This window comes from Pseudophryne corroboree, chromosome 6 (assembly GCF_028390025.1).
Source record: "Pseudophryne corroboree isolate aPseCor3 chromosome 6, aPseCor3.hap2, whole genome shotgun sequence".
In the NCBI taxonomy this organism is placed as follows: domain Eukaryota; kingdom Metazoa; phylum Chordata; class Amphibia; order Anura; family Myobatrachidae; genus Pseudophryne; species Pseudophryne corroboree.
The window spans coordinates 188395520-188415889 of NC_086449.1; the positions used below are offsets into that span (position 1 = coordinate 188395520).

At 49.2% G+C, this 20370-nt stretch overlaps 1 protein-coding gene across 3 annotated transcripts in view; it reads left to right on the top strand.

Annotated features, from left to right (window-relative positions):
• Positions 1-20370, top strand: part of BLM (BLM RecQ like helicase) — a 188562-nt gene that overhangs the window by 72101 nt on the left and 96091 nt on the right. For all 3 annotated transcript variants that reach the window (XM_063925479.1, XM_063925478.1, XM_063925480.1), the window contains exon 8: positions 2602-2790. In XM_063925479.1, coding sequence (XP_063781549.1) covers positions 2602-2790 — 189 coding nt within the window. The remainder of the gene's footprint in view (positions 1-2601; positions 2791-20370) is intronic.

Below are 20370 nucleotides of genomic sequence, written 5' to 3' on the forward strand. Positions count from 1 at the left end.
CAAGGATTCTTCGCTGGGCAGAGAATCATGTGATAGCACTGTCAGCAGTGTTCATCCCGGGAGTGGACAACTGGGAAGCAGACTTCCTCAGCAGACACGACCTTCACCCGGGAGAGTGGGGACTTCATCCGGAAGTCTTCCACATGCTGGTAACCCGTTGGGAAAGACCAATGGTGGACATGATGGCGTCTCGCCTCAACAAAAAACTGGACAGGTATTGCGCCAGGTCAAGAGATCCGCAGGCAATAGCTGTGGACGCGCTGGTAACGCCTTGGGTGTACCAGTCGGTGTATGTGTTTCCTCCTCTGCCTCTCATACCAAAAGTATAGAGAATTATACGGCAAAGAGGCGTAAGAACTATACTAGTGGTTCCGGATTGGCCAAGAAGGACTTGGTACCCGGAACTTCAAGAGATGATCACGGAAGATCCGTGGCCTCTACCTCTAAGGAGGGACTTGCTTCAGCAGGGTCCCTGTCTGTTTCAAGACTTACCGCGGCTGCGTTTGACGGCATGGCGGTTGAACGCCGGATCTTAAAGGAAAAAGGCATGCCGGAAGAAGTCATTCCTACTTTGATTAAAGCAAGGAAGGAAGTAACCGTGCAACACTATCACCGCATTTGGCGAAGATATGTTGCGTGGTGCGAGGATCGGAGTGCTCCGACGGAGGAATTTCAACTGGGTCGATTCCTACATTTCCTGCAATCAGGATTGTCTATGGGTCTCAAATTGGGATCTATTAAGGTTCAAATTTCGGCCCTGTCAATTTTCTTTCAAAAAGAATTGGCTTCAGTTCCTGAAGTCCAGACTTTTGTTAAGGGAGTGCTGCATATACAGCCTCCTGTGGTGCCTCCAGTGGCACCGTGGGATCTCAATGTGGTTTTGGAATTTCTAAAATCTCATTGGTTTGAACCACTAAATAAGGTGGATTTAAAAATATCTCACATGGAAAGTGACCATGTTACTAGCCCTGGCTTCGGCCAGGAGAGTGTCAGAACTGGCAGCTTTATCTTACAAAAGCCCATATCTGATTTTCCATTCGGACAGGGCAGAACTGCGGACTCGTCCGCATTTTCTCCCTAAGGTGGTGTCCGCATTTAATCTGAACCAGCCTATTGTAGTGCCTGCGGCTACAAGTGACTTGGAGGACTCCAAGTTACTGGACGTTGTTAGAGCATTAAAAATATATATTGCAAGGACAGCTGGAGTCAGAAAATCTGACTCGTTGTTTATATTGTATGCACCCAACAAGATGGGTGCTCCTGCGTCTAAGCAGACGATTGCTCGTTGGATCTGTAGCACAATCCAACTTGCACATTCTGTGGCAGGCCTGCCACAGCCTAAATCTGTAAAGGCCCACTCCACAAGGAAGGTGGGCTCATCTTGGGCGGCTGCCCGAGGGGTCTCGGCATTACAACTTTGCCGAGCAGCTACGTGGTCAGGGGAGAACACGTTTGTAAAATTTTACAAATTTGATACTCTGGCTAAGGAGGACCTGGAGTTCTCTCATTCGGTGCTGCAGAGTCATCCGCACTCTCCCGACCGTTTGGGAGCTTTGGTATAATCCCCATGGTCCTTTCAGGAACCCCAGCATCCACTAGGACGATAGAGAAAATAAGAATTTACTTACCGATAATTCTATTTCTCGGAGTCCGTAGTGGATGCTGGGCGCCCATCCCAAGTGCGGATTATCTGCAATAATTGTACATAGTTATTGTTAACTAATTCGGGTTATTGTTTAGGAAGCCATCTTTCGGAGGCTCCTCTGTTATCATACTGTTAACTGGGTTTGATCACAAGTTGTACGGTGTGATTGGTGTGGCTGGTATGAGTCTTACCCGGGATTCAAAATTCCTCCCTTATTGTGTACGCTCGTCCGGGCACAGTACCTAACTGAGGCTTGGAGGAGGGTCATAGGGGGAGGAGCCAGTGCACACCACCTGATCGGAAAGCTTTACTTTTTGTGCCCTGTCTCCTGCGGAGCCGCTATTCCCCATGGTCCTTTCAGGAACCCCAGCATCCACTACGGACTCCGAGAAATAGAATTATCGGTAAGTAAATTCTTATTTTCTCTGAATCTACTCTGAGACACTGGACGCCCACCTCGGTGCTCTCAGCCTGCGTGTTCTTGTTAAATTTAATTCAAACAGCTTGATATTATGTTCAAAGGTTCTTGGTTGCTGTTTGACGTGTTGGTACCGTTGGTTCCTTCCCGTATGGTTTTGATTTTTCATGTTCCCTCTTCTCTCTGTCAATTTTTCAAACTGGAGGGATTAGGGGGCATTAAGGGGGAGGAGCCAGCTGTTCATAATTTTTTTTTTTTATTAGAATCTGCTACCTCCAGTTTGTATCCTTCACACCCCAGCTGTCTGCCTGTCTGAGAGCTCCAGTGTCCCCGAGTGAGTTCAGAGAAATGTATTTATCAGTAAGTACCAAAATCCTCTTTTTGCCCTATCTTTTATAGGTAGATCTCTACTGGGCCAGTTTCTGTGTTTAATTAAATGTGTCTTTTGAGAAAAGATGGAACACTTGGCATTATGATAATGGTTTTAATTGAATTTTATTTGTCACCTGAACTACTTTTTCCTGCATGCCTCATGTAGATTCCCTTCTAAAGCCCCCACTAGAGAACCCAGCTCACGAGCGTTTCCGGGGCTTCAACTTTCCCCACTCCAAAGAAATGATGAAGATTTTCCACAAAAAGTTTGGGTTACATCGCTTCCGTACCAACCAGCTGGAAGCTATAAACGCCTCGCTGTGTGGGGAGGACTGCTTCATTCTCATGCCAACAGGTAAGTCCTCACTGGTTGTGTCTAGTGTCTTGGTGGAAGTCCTTTTCAGCCCTAATCCAAATCGATATGTTCTACTGTTTTAGGAAGTACATGTGAAGGAAATGCATTTAGTGTTGTCCCCAAGTACAAAAATTAAATGAATTTGATAACCTAAAAATGGCTAACTAGAAAAATACATCATTAATTTAGATGCAAGGTTCCTTCATCTTAAAACTGCGTTTACACCTAATGGTTACATTTTTATTAACTTGCTTCCTTCCCTCTCTGAAGCCCCAGGGGTTGCTCTGTTTCTCTATTATAGAAATAAGAAAGCATTGGTGACCCGATAAAATGGTTTCAGAATGGAGATGCAGCGGGAAGATAAGTCAGAAGCTAGAGTCTCTGTAAAGTCAGCCTCTGATTGGCCCTCTGGGCTGTTACCAGAGCTCTCTCCACAGAACGTACTCTTGACTCTGGATTTACTTCATTGTTAATAAACCCCTTTTTTAAATTGTGACAAAGTTTTAAAAAACTACAGTTTATTAGAAGAAAAAGACAAAAACTAATAAACTATAGCTTGATTTACAAAAAATATTTGGGAGCACCACCAATAGTTAACTTCTGTGAATTTATTAATCAGCAGTGATTATATTGATTCTTTAATATTTCTAATTCTTTATAGATATACATGCATACAGTTGGTGCGGAACTGCATATTTGTAATACAAAGTTTAAAAAAAAATGGGGGAGGTTTTCCTATGATCATAAACAATGTGTGCCCTGTATTGAATTAAGGGTGGTTAGTGTCAGAACAGCTACTCATTCTGAACTGTACTAAATCACAGGTGATTGTCTTCCTTACCTCACGTGCACTCTTTGTGGATACTGACAGGCAGCAATAACAGTGCAGAATTCAGGTTAAGGTGTTACTGGTCCTCTAACAACTCTACCAATTAATATATTGTGGACATTTTTGAACTTAATGCAGCTATGAGACCATATAAATGGGACAAGGTGCATTAGTTTGCCAGATAAACCTGTGCTGTACAAAGGTGGTGGGGTTTGTTAAGACCTATTTCTCTGACGTCCTAGTGGATGCTGGGTACTCCGTAAGGACCATGGGGAATAGACGGGCTCCGCAGGAGACTGGGCACTCTTTAAAGAAAGATTAGGTACTACATCTGGTGTGCACTGGCTCCTCCCTCTATGCCCCTTCTCCAGACCTCAGTTAGAATATGTGCCCGGCCAGAGCTGGATGCACTTAGTGGGCTCTCCTGAGTTCACTATAAAGAAAGTATTTGTTAGGTTTTTTTATTTTCAGTGAGATCTGCTGGCAACAGACTCACTGCTACGTGGGACTTAGGGGAGAGAAGCAAACCTACCTGCTTGCAGCTAGCTTGTGCTTCTAAGGCTACTGGACACCATTAGCTCCAGAGGGATCGAACACAGGGCCCGACCTCGATCGTCCGTTCCCGGAGCCGCGCCGCCGTCCCCCTTGCAGAGCCAGAAGACGGAAGAAACCGGAGAAAATCGGCGGCTGAAGACTCCGGTCTTCAATAAGGTAGCGCGCACAGCACTGCAGCTGTGCGCCATTGCTCCCACAGCACACCACACGCTCCGGTCACTGGTGGGTGCAGGGCGCTGGGGGGGGGGGGGGGCGCCCTGGGCTGCAATTAGTATACCTTAATGGCAAACTGCACATAATACAGTTCTAAACTGTATATGTGCCTAATCTCCCGCCATAATTTTCATTAAAAAAGCGGGAGAAGCCTGCCGCTGAAGGGGCGGGACTATCTTCCTCAGCACAGCCAGCGCCATTTTTTCTTCACAGCTCCGCTGGAAGGACGCTCCCCAGGCTCTCCCCTGCAGTATACACTACAGAAAGGGTAAAAAAGAGAGGGGGGCACATAAATTTAGGCGCAAATTGTGATATAAGCAGCTATAGGGGGAAAATTAACTTTGTGTATAGTGTATATCCCTCTGTTATATAGCGCTCTGGTGTGTGCTGGCATACTCTCTCTCTGTCTCCCCAAAGGACTTTGTGGGGTCCTGTCCTCAGTCAGAGCATTCCCTGTGTGTGTGTGCGGTGTGTCGGTACGGCTGTGTCGACATGTTTGATGAGGACGCTTACGGGGAGGCGGAGCAGGTGCCGATAAGTGTGATGTCGCCCCCTGCGGGGCCGACACCTGAGTGGATGGATATGTGGAAGGTATTAACCGACAGTGTCAACTCCTTGCATAAAAGGTTCGATGACGCAGCTTTGGGACAGCCGGCATCTCAGCCCGCACCTGCCCAGGCATCTCAGAGGCCATCAGGGGCTCAAAAACGCCCGCTACCTCAGATGGCAGACACAGATGTCGACACGGAGTCTGACTCCAGTGTCGACGAGGATGAGACAAATGTACAATCCACTAGGGCCATCCGATGCATGATTACGGCAATGAAAAATGTGTTGCACATTTCTGACATTAACCCGGTTACCACAAAAAAGGGTATTGTGTTTGGGGAGAAAAAGCAGCCAGTGACTTTTCCCCCATCTAATGAGTTAAATGAATTGTGTGAAGAAGCGTGGTGTTCCCCAGATAATAAATTTGGGATTTCTAAGAGGTTACTAATGGCGTACCCTTTCCCGCCAACGGATAGGTTGCGTTGGGAAACATCCCCTAGGGTGGACAAGGCGCTCACACGCTTATCAAAAAGGTGGCACTGCCGTCTCAGGATACGGCCGCCTTAAAGGAGCCTGCAGATAGAAAGCAGGAGGCTATCCTGAAGTCTGTGTATACACACTCAGGTACTATACTGAGACCTGCTATTGCTTCAGCATGGATGTGTAGTGCTGCAGCAGCGTGGTCTGATTCCCTGTCTGATAACATTGATTCCCTTGACAGGGACACTATATTGCTAACCATAGAGCATATTAAAGACGTAGTCTTATATATGAGAGATGCACAGAGGGACATTTGCCGGCTGGCATCTAGAATTAATGCAATGTCCATTTCTGCCAGGAGAGTATTATGGACTCGGCAGTGGACAGGTGATGCTGATTCTAAAAGGCACATGGAAATTTTGCCTTATAAGGGTGAGGAATTGTTTGGGGACGGTCTCTCGGACCTCGTATCCACAGCAACAGCTGGGAAGTCGACTTTTTTACCTCAGGTTCCCTCACAGCCTAAGAAAGCACCGTATTATCAAGTACAGTCCTTTCGGCCTCAGAAAGGCAAGCGGGTTAGAGGCGCGTCCTTTCTGCCCAGAGGCAGGGGTAGAGGGAAAAAGCTGCACCATACAGCCAGTTCCCAGGAACAAAAACCCTCCCCTGCTTCCACTAAGTCCACCGCATGACGCTGGGGCTCCACATGTGGAGCCAGGTGCGGTGGGGGCCCGTCTCCGGAACTTCAGCGACCGGTGGGTTCGCTCACAGGTGGATCTCTGGGTTCTACAAGTGGTATCTCAGGGATACAAGCTGGAGTTCGAGACGTCTCCCCCTCGCCGTTACCTCAAATCAGCCTTGCCAGCTACTCCCCAGGACAGGGAGGTAGTACTGGCGGCAATTCACAAGCTGTACCTCCAGCAGGTGATAATCAAAGTTCCCCTCCTTCAACAGGGACGGGGTTACTATTCCACAATGTTTGTGGTACCGAAACCAGACGGTTCGGTGAGACCCATTCTAAATTTGAAATCCGTTGAACACTTATATAAGGAAGTTCGAGTTCAAAATGGAATCGCTCAGGGCGGTTATTGCAAGCCTGGAAGAAGGGGATTACATGGTATCACTGGACATCAAGGATGCTTACCTACATGTCCCCATTTACCCACCTCACCAGGTGTACCTCCGTTTTGTGGTACAGGACTGCCATTACCAATTCCAGACGTTGCCGTTTGGTCTGTCCACGGCACCGATGGTATTTACCAAAGTAATGGCCGAAATGATGATACTCCTTCGAAAGAAGGGAGTTATAATTATCCCATACTTGGACGATCTCCTTATAAAGGCGAGGTCCATGGAGCAGTTGTTGGTCGGAGTAGCACTATCTAAGGAAGTGCTACAACAGCACGGCTGGATTCTGAATATCCCAAAGTCGCAGCTGGTTCCTACGACGCGTCTGCTGTTCTTGGGTATGATTCTGGACACAGAACAGAAGAAGGTGTTTCTCCCGGAGGAGAAGGCCAAGGAGTTGTCATCTCTGGTCAGAGACCTCCTGAAACCAAAACAGGTGTCGGTGCATCACTGCACGCGAGTCCTGGGAAAGATGGTAGCTTCTTACGAAGCGATTCCCTTCGGCAGGTTCCATGCAAGGATCTTTCAGTGGGATCTGTTAGACAAGTGGTCCGGATCGCATCTTCAGATGCATCGGCTGATCACCCTGTCCCCGAGGGCCAGGGTGTCTCTGCTGTGGTGGCTGCAGAGTGCTCATCTTCTCGAGGGCCGCAGATTCGGCATACAGGACTGGGTCCTGGTGACCACGGATGCAAGTCTCCGAGGTTGGGGGGCAGTCACTCAGGGAAGAAACTTCCAAGGACAATGGTCGAGTCAGGAGGCTTCCCTACACATATATATTCTGGAACTAAGGGCCATTTACAATGCCCTAAGTCAAGCAAAACCCCTGCTTCAAAACCAACCGGTGCTGATTCAGTCAGACAACATCACGGCGGTCGCCCATGTAAACCGACAGGGCGGCACAAGAAGCAGGATGGCGATGGCAGAAGCCACAAGGATTCTCCGATAGGCGGAAAATCACGTGATAGCACTGTCAGCAGTGTTCATTCCGGGAGTGGACAACTGGGAAGCAGACTTCCTCTGCAGGCACGACCTCCACCCGGGAGAGTGGGGACTTCATCCAGAAGTCTTCCAGCTGATTGTAAATCGTTGGGAAAGGCCACGGGTGGACATGATGGCGTCCCGCCTCAACAAAAAGCTAAAAAGATATTGCGCCAGGTCAAGGGACCCTCAGGCGATAGCTGTGGACGCTCTAGTCACACCGTGGGTGTACCAGTCGGTTTATGTGTTCCCTCCTCTTCCTCTCATACCAAAGGTACTGAGGATAATAAGAAAGAGAGGAGTAAGAACTATACTCATCGTTCCGGATTGGCCAAGAAGGACTTGGTACCCGGAACTACAAGAAATTATCTCAGAGGACCCTTGGCCTCTGCCGCTCCGACAGGACCTGCTACAGCAGGGGCCCTGTCTGTTCCAAGACTTACCGCGGCTGCGTTTGACGGCATGGCGGTTGGACGCCGGATCCTGATGGAAAAGGGCATTCCAGGTTGAAGTCATTCCTACGCTGATAAAAGCTAGGAATGATGTGACAGTAAAACATTATCACCGCATATGGCGAAAATATATTGCTTGGTGTGAGGCTATGAAGGCCCCAACAGAAGAATTTCAGCTGGGTCGATTTCTGCACTTCCTACAGTCAGGAGTGACTATGGGCCTAAAATTGGGATCCATTAAAGTCCAGATTTCGGCCCTGTCTATTTTCTTTCAAAAAGAACTGGCTTCACTGCCTGAAGTTCAGACGTTTGTTAAGGGAGTGCTGCATATTCAGCCCCCTTTTGTGCCTCCAGTGGCACCTTGGGATCTCAACGTTGTGTTGGATTTCCTAAAATCAAATTGGTTTGAGCCACTTCAGACCGTGGAGTTGAAATATCTCACGTGGAAAGTGGTCATGCTTTTGGCCTTGGCTTCGGCTAGGCGTGTGTCAGAATTGGCGGCTTTGTCATGTAAAAGCCCCTATCTGATCTTCCATATGGACAGGGCAGAATTGAGGACTCGTCCCCAATTTCTCCCTAAGGTGGTATCAGCGTTTCATTTGAACCAACCTATTGTGGTGCCTGCGGCTACTCGGGACTTGGAGACTTCCAAGTTTCTGGATGTAGTCCGGGCCCTGAAAATCTATGTTTCCAGGACGGCTAGAGTCAGAAAAACTGACTCGCTGTTTATCCTGCATGCACCCAACAAGCTGGGTGCTCCTGCTTCTAAGCAGACTATTGCTCGCTGGATCTGTAGCACGATTCAACTTGCACATGCTGCGGCTGGACTGCCGCATCCTAAATCAGTCCAAGCCCATTCCACGAGGAAGGTGGGCTCTTCTTGGGCGGCTGCCCGAGGGGTCTCGGCTTTACAACTTTGCCGAGCTGCTACCTGGTCGGGATCAAACACGTTTGCAAAATTCTACAAGTTTGATACCCTGGCTGAGGAGGACCTTGAGTTTGCTCATTCGGTGCTGCAGAGTCATCCGCACTCTCCCGCCCGTTTGGGAGCTTTGGTATAATCCCCATGGTCCTTACGGAGTACCCAGCATCCACTAGGACGTCAGAGAAAATAAGATTTTACTCACCGGTAAATCTATTTCTCGTAGTCCGTAGTGGATGCTGGGAGCCCGTCCCAAGTGCGGACTTCTGCAATACTTGTATATAGTTATTGCTTAACTATAGGGTTTTTTGTTCTGAGCCATCTGTTTAATGAGGCTCAGTTGTTGTTCATACTGTTAACTGGGTATAGTTATCACGAGTTGTACGGTGTGATTGGTGTGGCTGGTATGAGTCTTACCCTGGATTCCAAATCCTTTCCTAGTAATGTCAGCTCTTACGGGCACAGTTTCCCTAACTGAGGTCTGGAGGAGGGCCATACGGGGAGGAGCCAGTGCACACCAGATGTAGTACCTAATCTTTCTTTAAAGAGTGCCCAGTCTCCTGCGGAGCCCGTCTATTCCCCATGGTCCTTAACGGAGTACCCAGCATCCACTACGGACTACGAGAAATAGATTTACCGGTGAGTAAAATCTTAATTTTTGTTTTATTTTGTTTATACAGTACGTCTAGCAATTAATATTGCAATGCTTTTCGGACTCTTCTGCCTGAAAAACATGATATAAATGATTTATCCAAATGTGTCCTAGTCCTGAAAGTTTGCCATGGTATAAGCTTTTTGTATGTTTTGTTTTGGCCAGTAGTCTAATTGAGTTGCAGTTCTTGCCACGATCGCATTTTATATTATGACCTACTTTCTCTTACATCCTAGAGGATGCTGGGGTCCACATTAGTACCATGGGGTATAGACTGGTCCACCAGGAGCCATGGGCACTTTAAGAGTTTAATAGTGTGGGCTGGCTCCCTCTATGCCCCTCCTACCAGACTCGGTTTAGAAAATGTGCCTGGAGGATCCAGTCACAGCTAGGGGAGCTCCATTGGAGTTTTTATTAGAGTTAGGCACAGTGAGGCTGCTGGCAACAGCCTCCCTGCTTCGTGGGACTTAGAGGGGGGGGGGGGGGGGGGGAGTAGTGTCCAACCCTGATAGGTTAATGGCCACTATCTCCGCTGACAGGACACTGAGCTCCTGCGGGTGATGATCGTTAGCCGCCCCAGGCGACTGCTCACTCCCGCAGCATGCCGCCACCCCCTAACAGAGCCAGAAGATTCCGGTGGCGACTGAGTCAGTGGCGCCCCAGCAAGCGGGGATTGTATAGTTGTATTTTCTGCTGCGGGGTACACTGGGTTCCACAGGGAATAACATCGGGGGTGTAAGTAGGATTCTGATCCGAGGCACCAACAGGCTAAAAGCATTGACTGTTCCCAGAATGCATAGCTCCGCCTCCTCTATAACCCCGCCTCCGTGCAGAGGAGCTCAGTTTTGTAGTTGATGCCATACAGTGCAGGCATACAACAGGTGGGCTGCTCCAGCAGCCCTCAGAAGAGCTTTCTAAAGTGAAAATTGAAGACTTCAAGGGCTGCAGCAGAGACACTGTGAGTGTTAGATGTCAGTCAGACATCTGCTGCAGCTCCATCGCTTCCCCCTGCGTCGCTGTATACTTCCGTGCCCTGGTTGCCAGGTACTTACAGAGGAGGCTCCGGTTTGCTCCAGTCAGTCACACACCCCACCGCAGCTCTACAGGATCCCGTGGCCGCACTCAAGGAGGAGGTAAGAGGGTCCCCCAGGCGGGACATGCTTGAAACCGCGATGCGGTGCGGCCGGTGGGAGGCGGGCCACGCTCACTGGCGTGGACACTATGGCAGTACAGGCACCCCACTAGTCCACCAGGGCAAGGGCACAGGTCAATTTCACTAAAAACTATTTGCTACATGGCCTGCAGTACCAGGTGGTGAAGTCCAGCAAGGGGATAAGGCTTTGACCTGTAGCCCCTCCCCCAGGGCGCTATTTAGAGTAAATGTTCCCGCCCTGGAGCTGCATCTCTCTCTCTCTCTAGCTCTCTCTCTCTCTCTCTCTCTCTCTCTCTCTCTCTTACCCCCCCCCCCCCCCCCCCCCTCCCTCCCTCCCTGTCAGCGTTTGGGCGCCATTTCTAGCAAGCTGAGCTGATCCTGGGACTGTTTGGGCAAATCCTCCTCTGTAAAGCCGCCTGCATGTCAGTGCTGTGCATTTTACAGGACACTTAAGTATTCTACATGTGTGCTGACAGTTTTAGTTAAGAAAGAGTGCGTTTAGTCAGGGTTATATAGTACAAGTACCCTGTGATATACATCCAGTCTTTACTGTGCATTGATATATCTATTGAGTGTATAGCTATACTTGGTATTGCTTGTCCAGTGCAGTTTTATTGCATGTCATAATTTCTGCATTGTACAATGTGACTGTGTGTGTGTGTGCATATAGCTGCTGCGTGACTTCCATTTCGTGTATCTCACTCAGATTGCTATCCCTATATTCTGTAACCTGAGGGGGCTAAGAGCGTCAGGGTTATTATTTAATATAGGTGTTTCTATTACGTCCTAGAGGATGCGGGGGTCCACATTAGTACCATGTGGTATAGACTGGTCCACCAGGAGCCATTGGCACTTTAAGAGTTGGAGAGTGTGGGCTGGCTCCTCCCTCTATGCCACTCCTACCAGACTCAGTTTAGAAAATGTGCCCGGAGGAGCCGGTCACAGCTAGTGGAGCTCTACAGAGCTTCTTTAGTAAAGTTTTTTTTTTTAGAGTTTATTATTTTACAGGGAGGCTGCTAGCAACAGCCTCCCTGCTTCGTGGGACTAAGGGGGAGAGTAGTGTCCCCCCTGTGGGGTCTGAGCCACTATCTCCACTGACAGGACACTGAGCTCCTGAGGGGATAGATCGTTCCCCGCCACAGGGATCGCTCACCCCAGCAGCATGCCGCCACCCCCTTACAGAGCTGAAGATCAGTGGCGAGTGAGTCACCGTCCCACCTAGCAAGCGGGGGGCTGGTGTGAAGATAGCGGCAACAGGGTAGGAGCGCAGTTCTAACTGCGCTTCGGAAGCTCAGCGGTACTTAGTGCGGCGCTGTGAGGGGCGCCCTGAGCCAGTGCCTGAACCCTGCACTGGTCAGCAAGCCTGTCTGGGTCTGTGGATCTCAGCCAGCATTTTACCTCAATGCAGTATAATCCTTGTGAAGAGCGGGAAGACCGCGCCAATTTGGGGGCGGAGCTTCTCCTCAGGGCGGACCCAGCAGCGTTCAGCGCCATTTTCCTGCCTGCACAGCGCTGTCCAGGAAGAGCAAGTCCCTCCACAGCAACTCCAGCTGTCTCAAACGGTAGAAGGGGAGGCTGCATAAAGACTGTGTAACCTATTAAGGTGCATAGTCAGCGCTGATAAGGGTCTCCCTTTACATTAAAAGCGCTGTGTGTGGCTTGGCTCCAATCTCTGTGTCTCTCTTGCCATTCTTGGTTGTGAAACTCTGTCTGTCCTCCCCTGTGTGTGTTTGGAGTGTCTGTGGTCTCCATTAAGCAATGTCCAGGGACTCTGTGTCATATGCTGCAGAGGATATGTCCTTTCAGGATGATCCCATTCCATGTAATAAGGATTGCTCTTGTTTAGCACAGATACCAGCAAGGGAGCCTGAGTGGTTATCCTCTATCAAATCTATAATTTCTCTGACGTCCTAGTGGATGCTGGGACTCCGTAAGGACCATGGGGAACAGCGGCTCCGCAGGAGACAGGGCACAAGAATAAAAGCTTTAGGATCAGGTGGTGTGCACTGGCTCCTCCCCCTATGACCCTCCTCCAAGCCTCAGTTAGATTTTTGTGCCCGAACGAGAAGGGTGCAGGCTAGGTGGCTCTCCTGAGCTGCTTAAAATAAAAGTATATTTTAGGTTTTTTTATTTTCAGTGAGTCCTGCTGGCAACAGGCTCACTGCATCGTGGGACTAAGGGGAGAAGAAACGGACTCACCTGCGTGCAGAGTGGATCGGGTTTCTTAGGCTACTGGACATTAGCTCCAGAGGGACGATCACAGGTTCAGCCATGGATGGGTCCCGGAGCCGCGCCGCCGGCCCCCTTACAGAGCCAGAAGAGCGAAAAGGTCCGGTGAAATCGGCGGCAGAAGACGATCCTGTCTTCAGACTAAGGTAGCGCACAGCACCGCAGCTGTGCGCCATTGCTCTCAGCACACTTCACACTCCGGTCACTGAGGGTGCAGGGCGCTGGGGGGGAGCGCCCTGAGACGCAATATAACAGATAATACCTTAGGTTGGCTAAAGAATACATCACATATAGCTCTTGGGCTATATGGATGTATTTTAACCCCTGCCATTTTTTACAGAAAAAGCGGAAGATAAGGACGTCGTGAAGGGGCGGAGCCTATCTCCTCAGCACACAAGCGCCATTTTCCCTCACAGCTCCGCTGGAAGGACGGCTCCCTGACTCTCCCCTGCAGACTTGCTACTGAATCAGGGTAAAAAAGAGAAGGGGGGGCACTATTGGCAGCTAAAAACTATACAGCAGCTATAAGGGAATAACACTTATATAAGGTTATCCCTGTATATATATATATATATAGCGCTTGGTGTGTGCTGGCAGACTCTCCCTCTGTCTCTCCAAAGGGCTTGTGGGGTCCTGTCCTGTATCAGAGCATTCCCGGTGTGTGTGCTGTGTGTCGGTACGTGTGTGTCGACATGTTTGAGGAGGAAAATGATGTGGAGGCGGAGCAATTGCCTGGGTTAGTGATGTCACCTCCTAGGGAGTCGACACCTGACTGGATGATCGTATTTAAAGAATTAAGTGATAATGTCAGCACTTTGCAAAGAACGGTTGATGACATGAGACAGCCGGCAAATCAATTAGTGCCTGTCCAGGCGTCTCAGACACCGTCAGGTGCCCTAAAACGCCCGTTACCTCAGTGGGTCGACACAGACCCAGACACAGATACTGAGTCTAGTGTCGACGGTGAGGAGACAAACGTAATGTCCAGTAGGGCCACACGTTACATGATCACGGCAATGAAGGAAGCATTGAACATTTCTGACACTACAAGTACCACAAAGAAGGGTATTATGTGGGGTGTGAAAAAACTACCAATAGTTTTCCCTGAGTCAGATGAGTTAAATGAGGTGTGTGATAAAGCGTGGGTTTCCCCCGACAAAAAACTGCTAATTTCTAAAAAATTATTGGCACTATATCCTTTCCCGTTAGAGGTTAGGACACGTTGGGAAACACCCCCTAGGGTAGATAAGGCGCTCACACGTTTATCAAAACAAGTAGCGTTACAGTCTCCTGATACGGCCACCCTCAAAGAACCAGCAGATAGAAGGCTGGAAAATATTCTTAAAAGTATATACACACATACTGGTGTTATACTGCGACCAGCAATCGCTTCAGCCTGGATGTGCAGTGCTGGCGTCGCGTGGTCGGATTCCCTGACTGAAAATATTGATACCCTGGATAGGGACAATATACTGTTAACTATAGAGCATTTGAAGGATGCATTACTATATATGCGTGATGCACAGAGGGATATTTGCACCCTGGCATCAAGAGTAAGTGCTATGTCCATTTCTGCCAGAAGAGCGTTATGGACGCGACAGTGGTCAGGAGATGCGGATTCCAAACGACATATGGAAGTATTGCCGTATAAAGGGGAGGAGTTATTTGGGGCTGGTCTATCGGACCTGGTGGCCACGGCAACGGCTGGAAAATCCACCTTTTTACCCCAGGTCACTTCACATCAGCAGAAAAAGACACCGTCTTTTCAAACTCAGTCCTTTCGTTCCCATAAGTACAAGCGAGCTAAAGGCCATTCCTTCCTGCCCCGGGGCAGAGGAAGGGGAAAAAGACTGCACCATGCAGCCGCTTCCCAGGAGCAGAAGCCCTCCCCTGCTTCTGCCAAGTCTTCAGCATGACGCTGGGGCTTTACAAGCAGACTCAGACATGGTGGGGGCCCGTCTCAAGAATTTCAACGCGCAGTGGGCTCACTCGCAAGTGGACCCCTGGATTCTACAGGTGGTATCGCAGGGGTACAAACTGGAATTCGAGGCGTTTCCCCCTCGCCGGTTCCTGAAGTCTGCTCTACCAAAGTCTCCCTCCGACAGGGAGGCAGTTTTGGAAGCCATTCACAAGCTGTATTCCCAGCAGGTGATAATCAAGGTACCCCTCATACAACAGGGAAAGGGGTATTATTCCACGCTGTTTGTGGTACCGAAGCCGGACGGCTCGGTGAGACCAATTTTAAATCTGAAATCCCTGAACACTTACATAAAGAGGTTCAAATTCAAGATGGAATCACTCAGAGCGGTGATAGCAAACCTGGAAGAAGGGGACTATATGGTGTCTCTGGACATCAAGGATGCTTATCTCCACGTCCCAATCTACCCGTCTCACCAAGGGTACCTCAGGTTTGTAGTACAAAACTGTCATTATCAGTTTCAGACGCTGCCGTTTGGGTTGTCCACGGCACCTCGGGTCTTTACCAAGGTAATGGCCGAAATGATGATTCTTCTTCGAAGAAAAGGCATCTTAATTATCCCTTACTTGGACGATCTCCTGATAAGGGCAAGGTCCAGGGAACAGTTAGAAGTCGGAGTAGCACTATCTCAGGTAGTGTTACGTCAGCACGGGTGGATCCTAAATATTCCAAAATCGCAGCTGATTCCAACGACACGTCTACTGTTCCTAGGAATGATTCTGGACACAGTCCAGAAAAAGGTGTTTCTCCCGGAGGAGAAGGCCAGGGAGTTATCCGAGCTAGTCAGGAACCTCCTAAAACCAGGCCAGGTGTCAGTGCATCAGTGCACGAGGGTCCTGGGAAAAATGGTGGCTTCTTACGAAGCAATTCCATTCGGAAGATTCCATGCAAGAACGTTTCAGTGGGATCTACTGGACAAATGGTCCGGATCGCATCTTCAGATGCATCAGCGGATAACCCTGTCGACAAGGACAAGGGTGTCTCTTCTGTGGTGGCTGCAGAGTGCTCATCTACTAGAGGGCCGCAGATTTGGCATTCAGGATTGGGTCCTGGTGACCACGGACGCCAGCCTGAGAGGCTGGGGGGCAGTCACACAGGGAAAAAATTTCCAGGGCTTGTGGTCAAGCATGGAAACATCTCTTCATATAAACATTCTGGAACTAAGGGCCATTTACAATGCCCTAAGTCAAGCGAAACCCCTGCTTCAGGGTCAGGCGGTATTGATCCAATCGGACAACATCACGTCAGTCGCCCACGTAAACAGACAGGGCGGCACGAGAAGCAGGAGGGCAATGGCAGAAGCTGCAAGGATTCTTCGCTGGGCGGAAAATCATGTGATAGCTCTGTCAGCAGTGTTCATTCCGGGAGTGGACAACTGGGAAGCAGACTTCCTCAGCAGACACGACCTTCACCCGGGAGAGTGGGGACTTCACCCAGAAGTCTTCCACCTGATTGTAAACCGTTGGGAAAAACCAAAGGTGGACATGATGGCGTCACGTCTAAACAAAAAACTAGACAGATATTGCGCCAGGTCAAGGGACCCTCAGGCAATAGCGGTGGACGCTCTGGTGACACCGTGGGTGTACCAGTCAGTGTATGTGTTCCCTCCTCTGCCTCTCATACCAAAAGTACTGAGAATCATAAGAAGGAGAGGAGTAAGAACGATACTCGTGGTTCCGGATTGGCCAAGAAGGACTTGGTACCCGGAACTTCAAGAGATGCTCACGGAAGACCCGTGGCCTCTACCTCTAAGAAAGGACCTGCTCCAGCAGGGGCCTTGTCTGTTCCAAGACTTACCGCGGCTGCGTTTGACGGCATGGCGGTTGAACGCCGGATCCTGAAGGAAAAAGGCATTCCAGATGAAGTCATCCCTACCCTGGTCAAAGCCAGGAAGGATGTAACCGCAAAACATTATCACCGCATTTGGCGAAAATATGTTGCGTGGTGTGAGGCCAAGAAGGCCCCTACAGAGGAATTTCAACTGGGTCGTTTCCTCCATTTCCTGCAAACAGGACTGTCTATGGGCCTAAAATTAGGGTCCATTAAGGTTCAAATTTCGGCCCTGTCGATTTTCTTCCAGAAAGAACTGGCTTCAGTACCTGAAGTTCAGACATTTGTAAAAGGGGTACTGCATATACAACCTCCTTTTGTGCCTCCAGTGGCACCTTGGGATCTCAATGTTGTTTTGAGGTTCCTTAAGTCACATTGGTTTGAACCACTCACCACTGTGGACTTAAAATATCTCACATGGAAGGTGACGATGCTGTTAGCCCTGGCTTCAGCCAGGCGTGTGTCAGAATTGGCGGCTTTATCATATAAAAGCCCTTACTTAATTTTTCATTCCGACAGGGCAGAATTGAGGACTCGTCCTCAATTTCTCCCTAAGGTGGTTTCTGCTTTTCACATGAACCAACCTATTGTGGTGCCTGCGGCTACTAGGGACTTTGAGGACTCCAAGTTACTTGACGTTGTCAGGGCCCTGAAAATATATGTTTCCAGGACGGCTGGAGTCGGAAAGTCTGACTCGCTGTTTATCCTGTATGCACCCAACAAGCTGGGTGCTCCTGCTTCTAAGCAGACTATTGCTCGTTGGATTTGTAGTACAATTCAGCTTGCACATTCTGTGGCAGGCCTGCCACAGCCAAAATCTGTAAAAGCCCATTCCACAAGGAAAGTGGGCTCATCTTGGGCGGCTGCCCGAGGGGTCTCGGCTTTACAACTTTGCCGAGCAGCTACTTGGTCAGGGGCAAACACGTTTGCTAAATTCTACAAATTTGATACCCTGGCTGAGGAGGACCTGGAGTTCTCTCATTCGGTGCTGCAGAGTCATCCGCACTCTCCCGCCCGTTTGGGAGCTTTGGTATAATCCCCATGGTCCTTACGGAGTCCCAGCATCCACTAGGACGTCAGAGAAAATAAGATTTTACTTACCGATAAATCTATTTCTCGTAGTCCGTAGTGGATGCTGGGCGCCCATCCCAAGTGCGGATTGTCTGCAATACTTGTACATAGTTATTGTTAACTAAATCGGGTTATTGTTGTTGTGAGCCATCTTTTCAGAGGCTCCTTCGTTGTTATCATACTGTTAACTGGGTTCAGATCACAAGTTGTACGGTGTGATTGGTGTGGCTGGTATGAGTCTTACCCGGGATTCAATATCCTTCCTGATTATGTACGCTCGTCCGGGCACAGTATCCTAACTGAGGCTTGGAGGAGGGTCATAGGGGGAGGAGCCAGTGCACACCACCTGATCCTAAAGCTTTTATTCTTGTGCCCTGTCTCCTGCGGAGCCGCTGTTCCCCATGGTCATTACGGAGTCCCAGCATCCACTACGGACTACGAGAAATAGATTTATCGGTAAGTAAAATCTTATTTTCTCAGATTTCAAATAGGATTGCACAAAATTAATCTGCAACTCAGGCTTTACAGAACTCTATGGCAGTCTGGCCCATTTCTGGTACCTCAGGGCTCCCCGCTGTATATTCACATAAACGTGCTCTTGCACAGATCATGCAGGATGATACCGATACCGATTCTGACACTGCAGACGGTGACGGGGATGTGTTGCGAAGGGCATCATCTATTTCTAAAGGGGTGCAGTTGATAGAGGGCTATTAGGGATGTGTTGAATAATGCTGGTACAACACCCGAGCAGGTTGAGGAGGCTTACTTCACTGAAAATAAGAAAGCCTTGCTAACCTTCCCTGCGTCAAAGGAATTAAATGCTATTTTTGAAAAGGCTTGGGAAAACCCGGATAAAAAATTCCAGATACCTGAAAGGGTTCTGGTGGCATTTCCTTTCCCGGTACAGGATAGGAAAAAATTGGAAAATCCGCCTATTGTTGATGCGTCAGTATCCCGACTCTCAAAAAAAGGTGGTTTTACTGCCTTGAAAGAGCCTGCTGATCGTAAAATTGATAATACGCTCAAATCCATGTACACTGCTTCTGGGGCAATACTATATCCCACTATTGCCAGTGCTTGGATTGCCAAAGCTATAGTAAAGTGGTCAGGCACGTTACTGAAGACTTGGATACTATGGAGAAATGTGATGTTGAATTGTTTTTACGTAACATTCAGGATTCGGCAGGATTTCTGGTAGAATCCATGAAAGACCTGGGTTCCATGGCTGCGGGAATTTCTTCCATGTCTGTGTCAGCTCGTCGAGGACTGTGGTTGCGCCAGTGGTCTGCAGACGCGGAATCCAGGAGAAGTGTGGAGACCCTACCCTACACAGGTCAGGCTCTCTGAGATGCGTGGATCTCCACGGCTACGGCTGGTAAGTCACGTTTTCTTCCCTCAGCTACTCATGCTCCGAAGAAACCCTTTTCTTCAGCTACATCACAGCCCTTTTCGCTCTACCAAGCCCAGAAAGGCCAAGCTGTCCAACACCTTCTTTCGGGGAGGTCGGCCCAAGTCCAAGAAACCTGCGGCTGCAGGTTCCCAGGAACAGAAACCTGCTTCAGGTACACCAAAGTCCTCCACATGACGGTGGACTGCACGCCCCGGAGGTGGGGCCGGTGGGAGCGAGACTCAGACATTTCAGTCACGTCTGGGTGTCATCCGGCCTGGACCCCTGGGTGGAAGATATAGTATCTTTCAGGGGTACAGGCTGGAATTTCAAAATCTCCCTCCTCACCGATTTTTCAAATCAGGCTTGCCAGCTCTGCTGGCAGACAGGACTGTCCTGCAAGAAGCCTTCCAGAAGTTGGTGGAGGCACAGGTCATTGTGCCAGTACCACCTCATATGCAAAACAAAGGTTACTATTCAAACCTTTGTTCGTGGTACCGAAACCGGATGGTTCGGTCAGGCCAATTCTGAACTTAAAATCACTAAACCGCTATCTGAGGGAGTTCAAGTTCAAAATGGAGTCTCTAAGGGCAGTGATATCAGGTCTGGAGGGGGGGGGGGGGAATTCCTGGTATCCCTGGATATCAAGGATGCGTACCTCCACATTCCGATTTGGCTGCCGCATCAAGCTTATCTTCGATTCGCACTGTGGGACTGTCATTTTCAGTTCCAGGCCTCTCCACAGCACCGAGGGTATTCACCAAGGTGATGGCGGAAATTATGATTCTCCTCCGCAGACATGGGGTGAACATAATTCCGTATCTGGACGATCTGTTGATAAAGGCATCGTCCAAGGAGAAGCTGTTACGGTCCATAGCTCTCACGACCCAGCTTCTCAGGGAACATGGTTGGATCCTGAATCTTCCAAAATCTCATTTGAAACCAACCAGGAGGTTGTCCTTTCTGGGAATGATCTTCGACACGGAAGTGCAGAGTGTGTTTATTCCAGGGGAAAAAGCGTTAGTGCTTCTAACGATGGTCCGGTATGTCCTGAAGCCAGCTCGGGTGTCAGTTCATCAGTGCATTCGCCTTCTGGTGAAAATGGTGACCACTTACGAGGCTCTGCAGTACGGGAGATTTCATGCTCTGTCCTTCCAACTGGATCTCC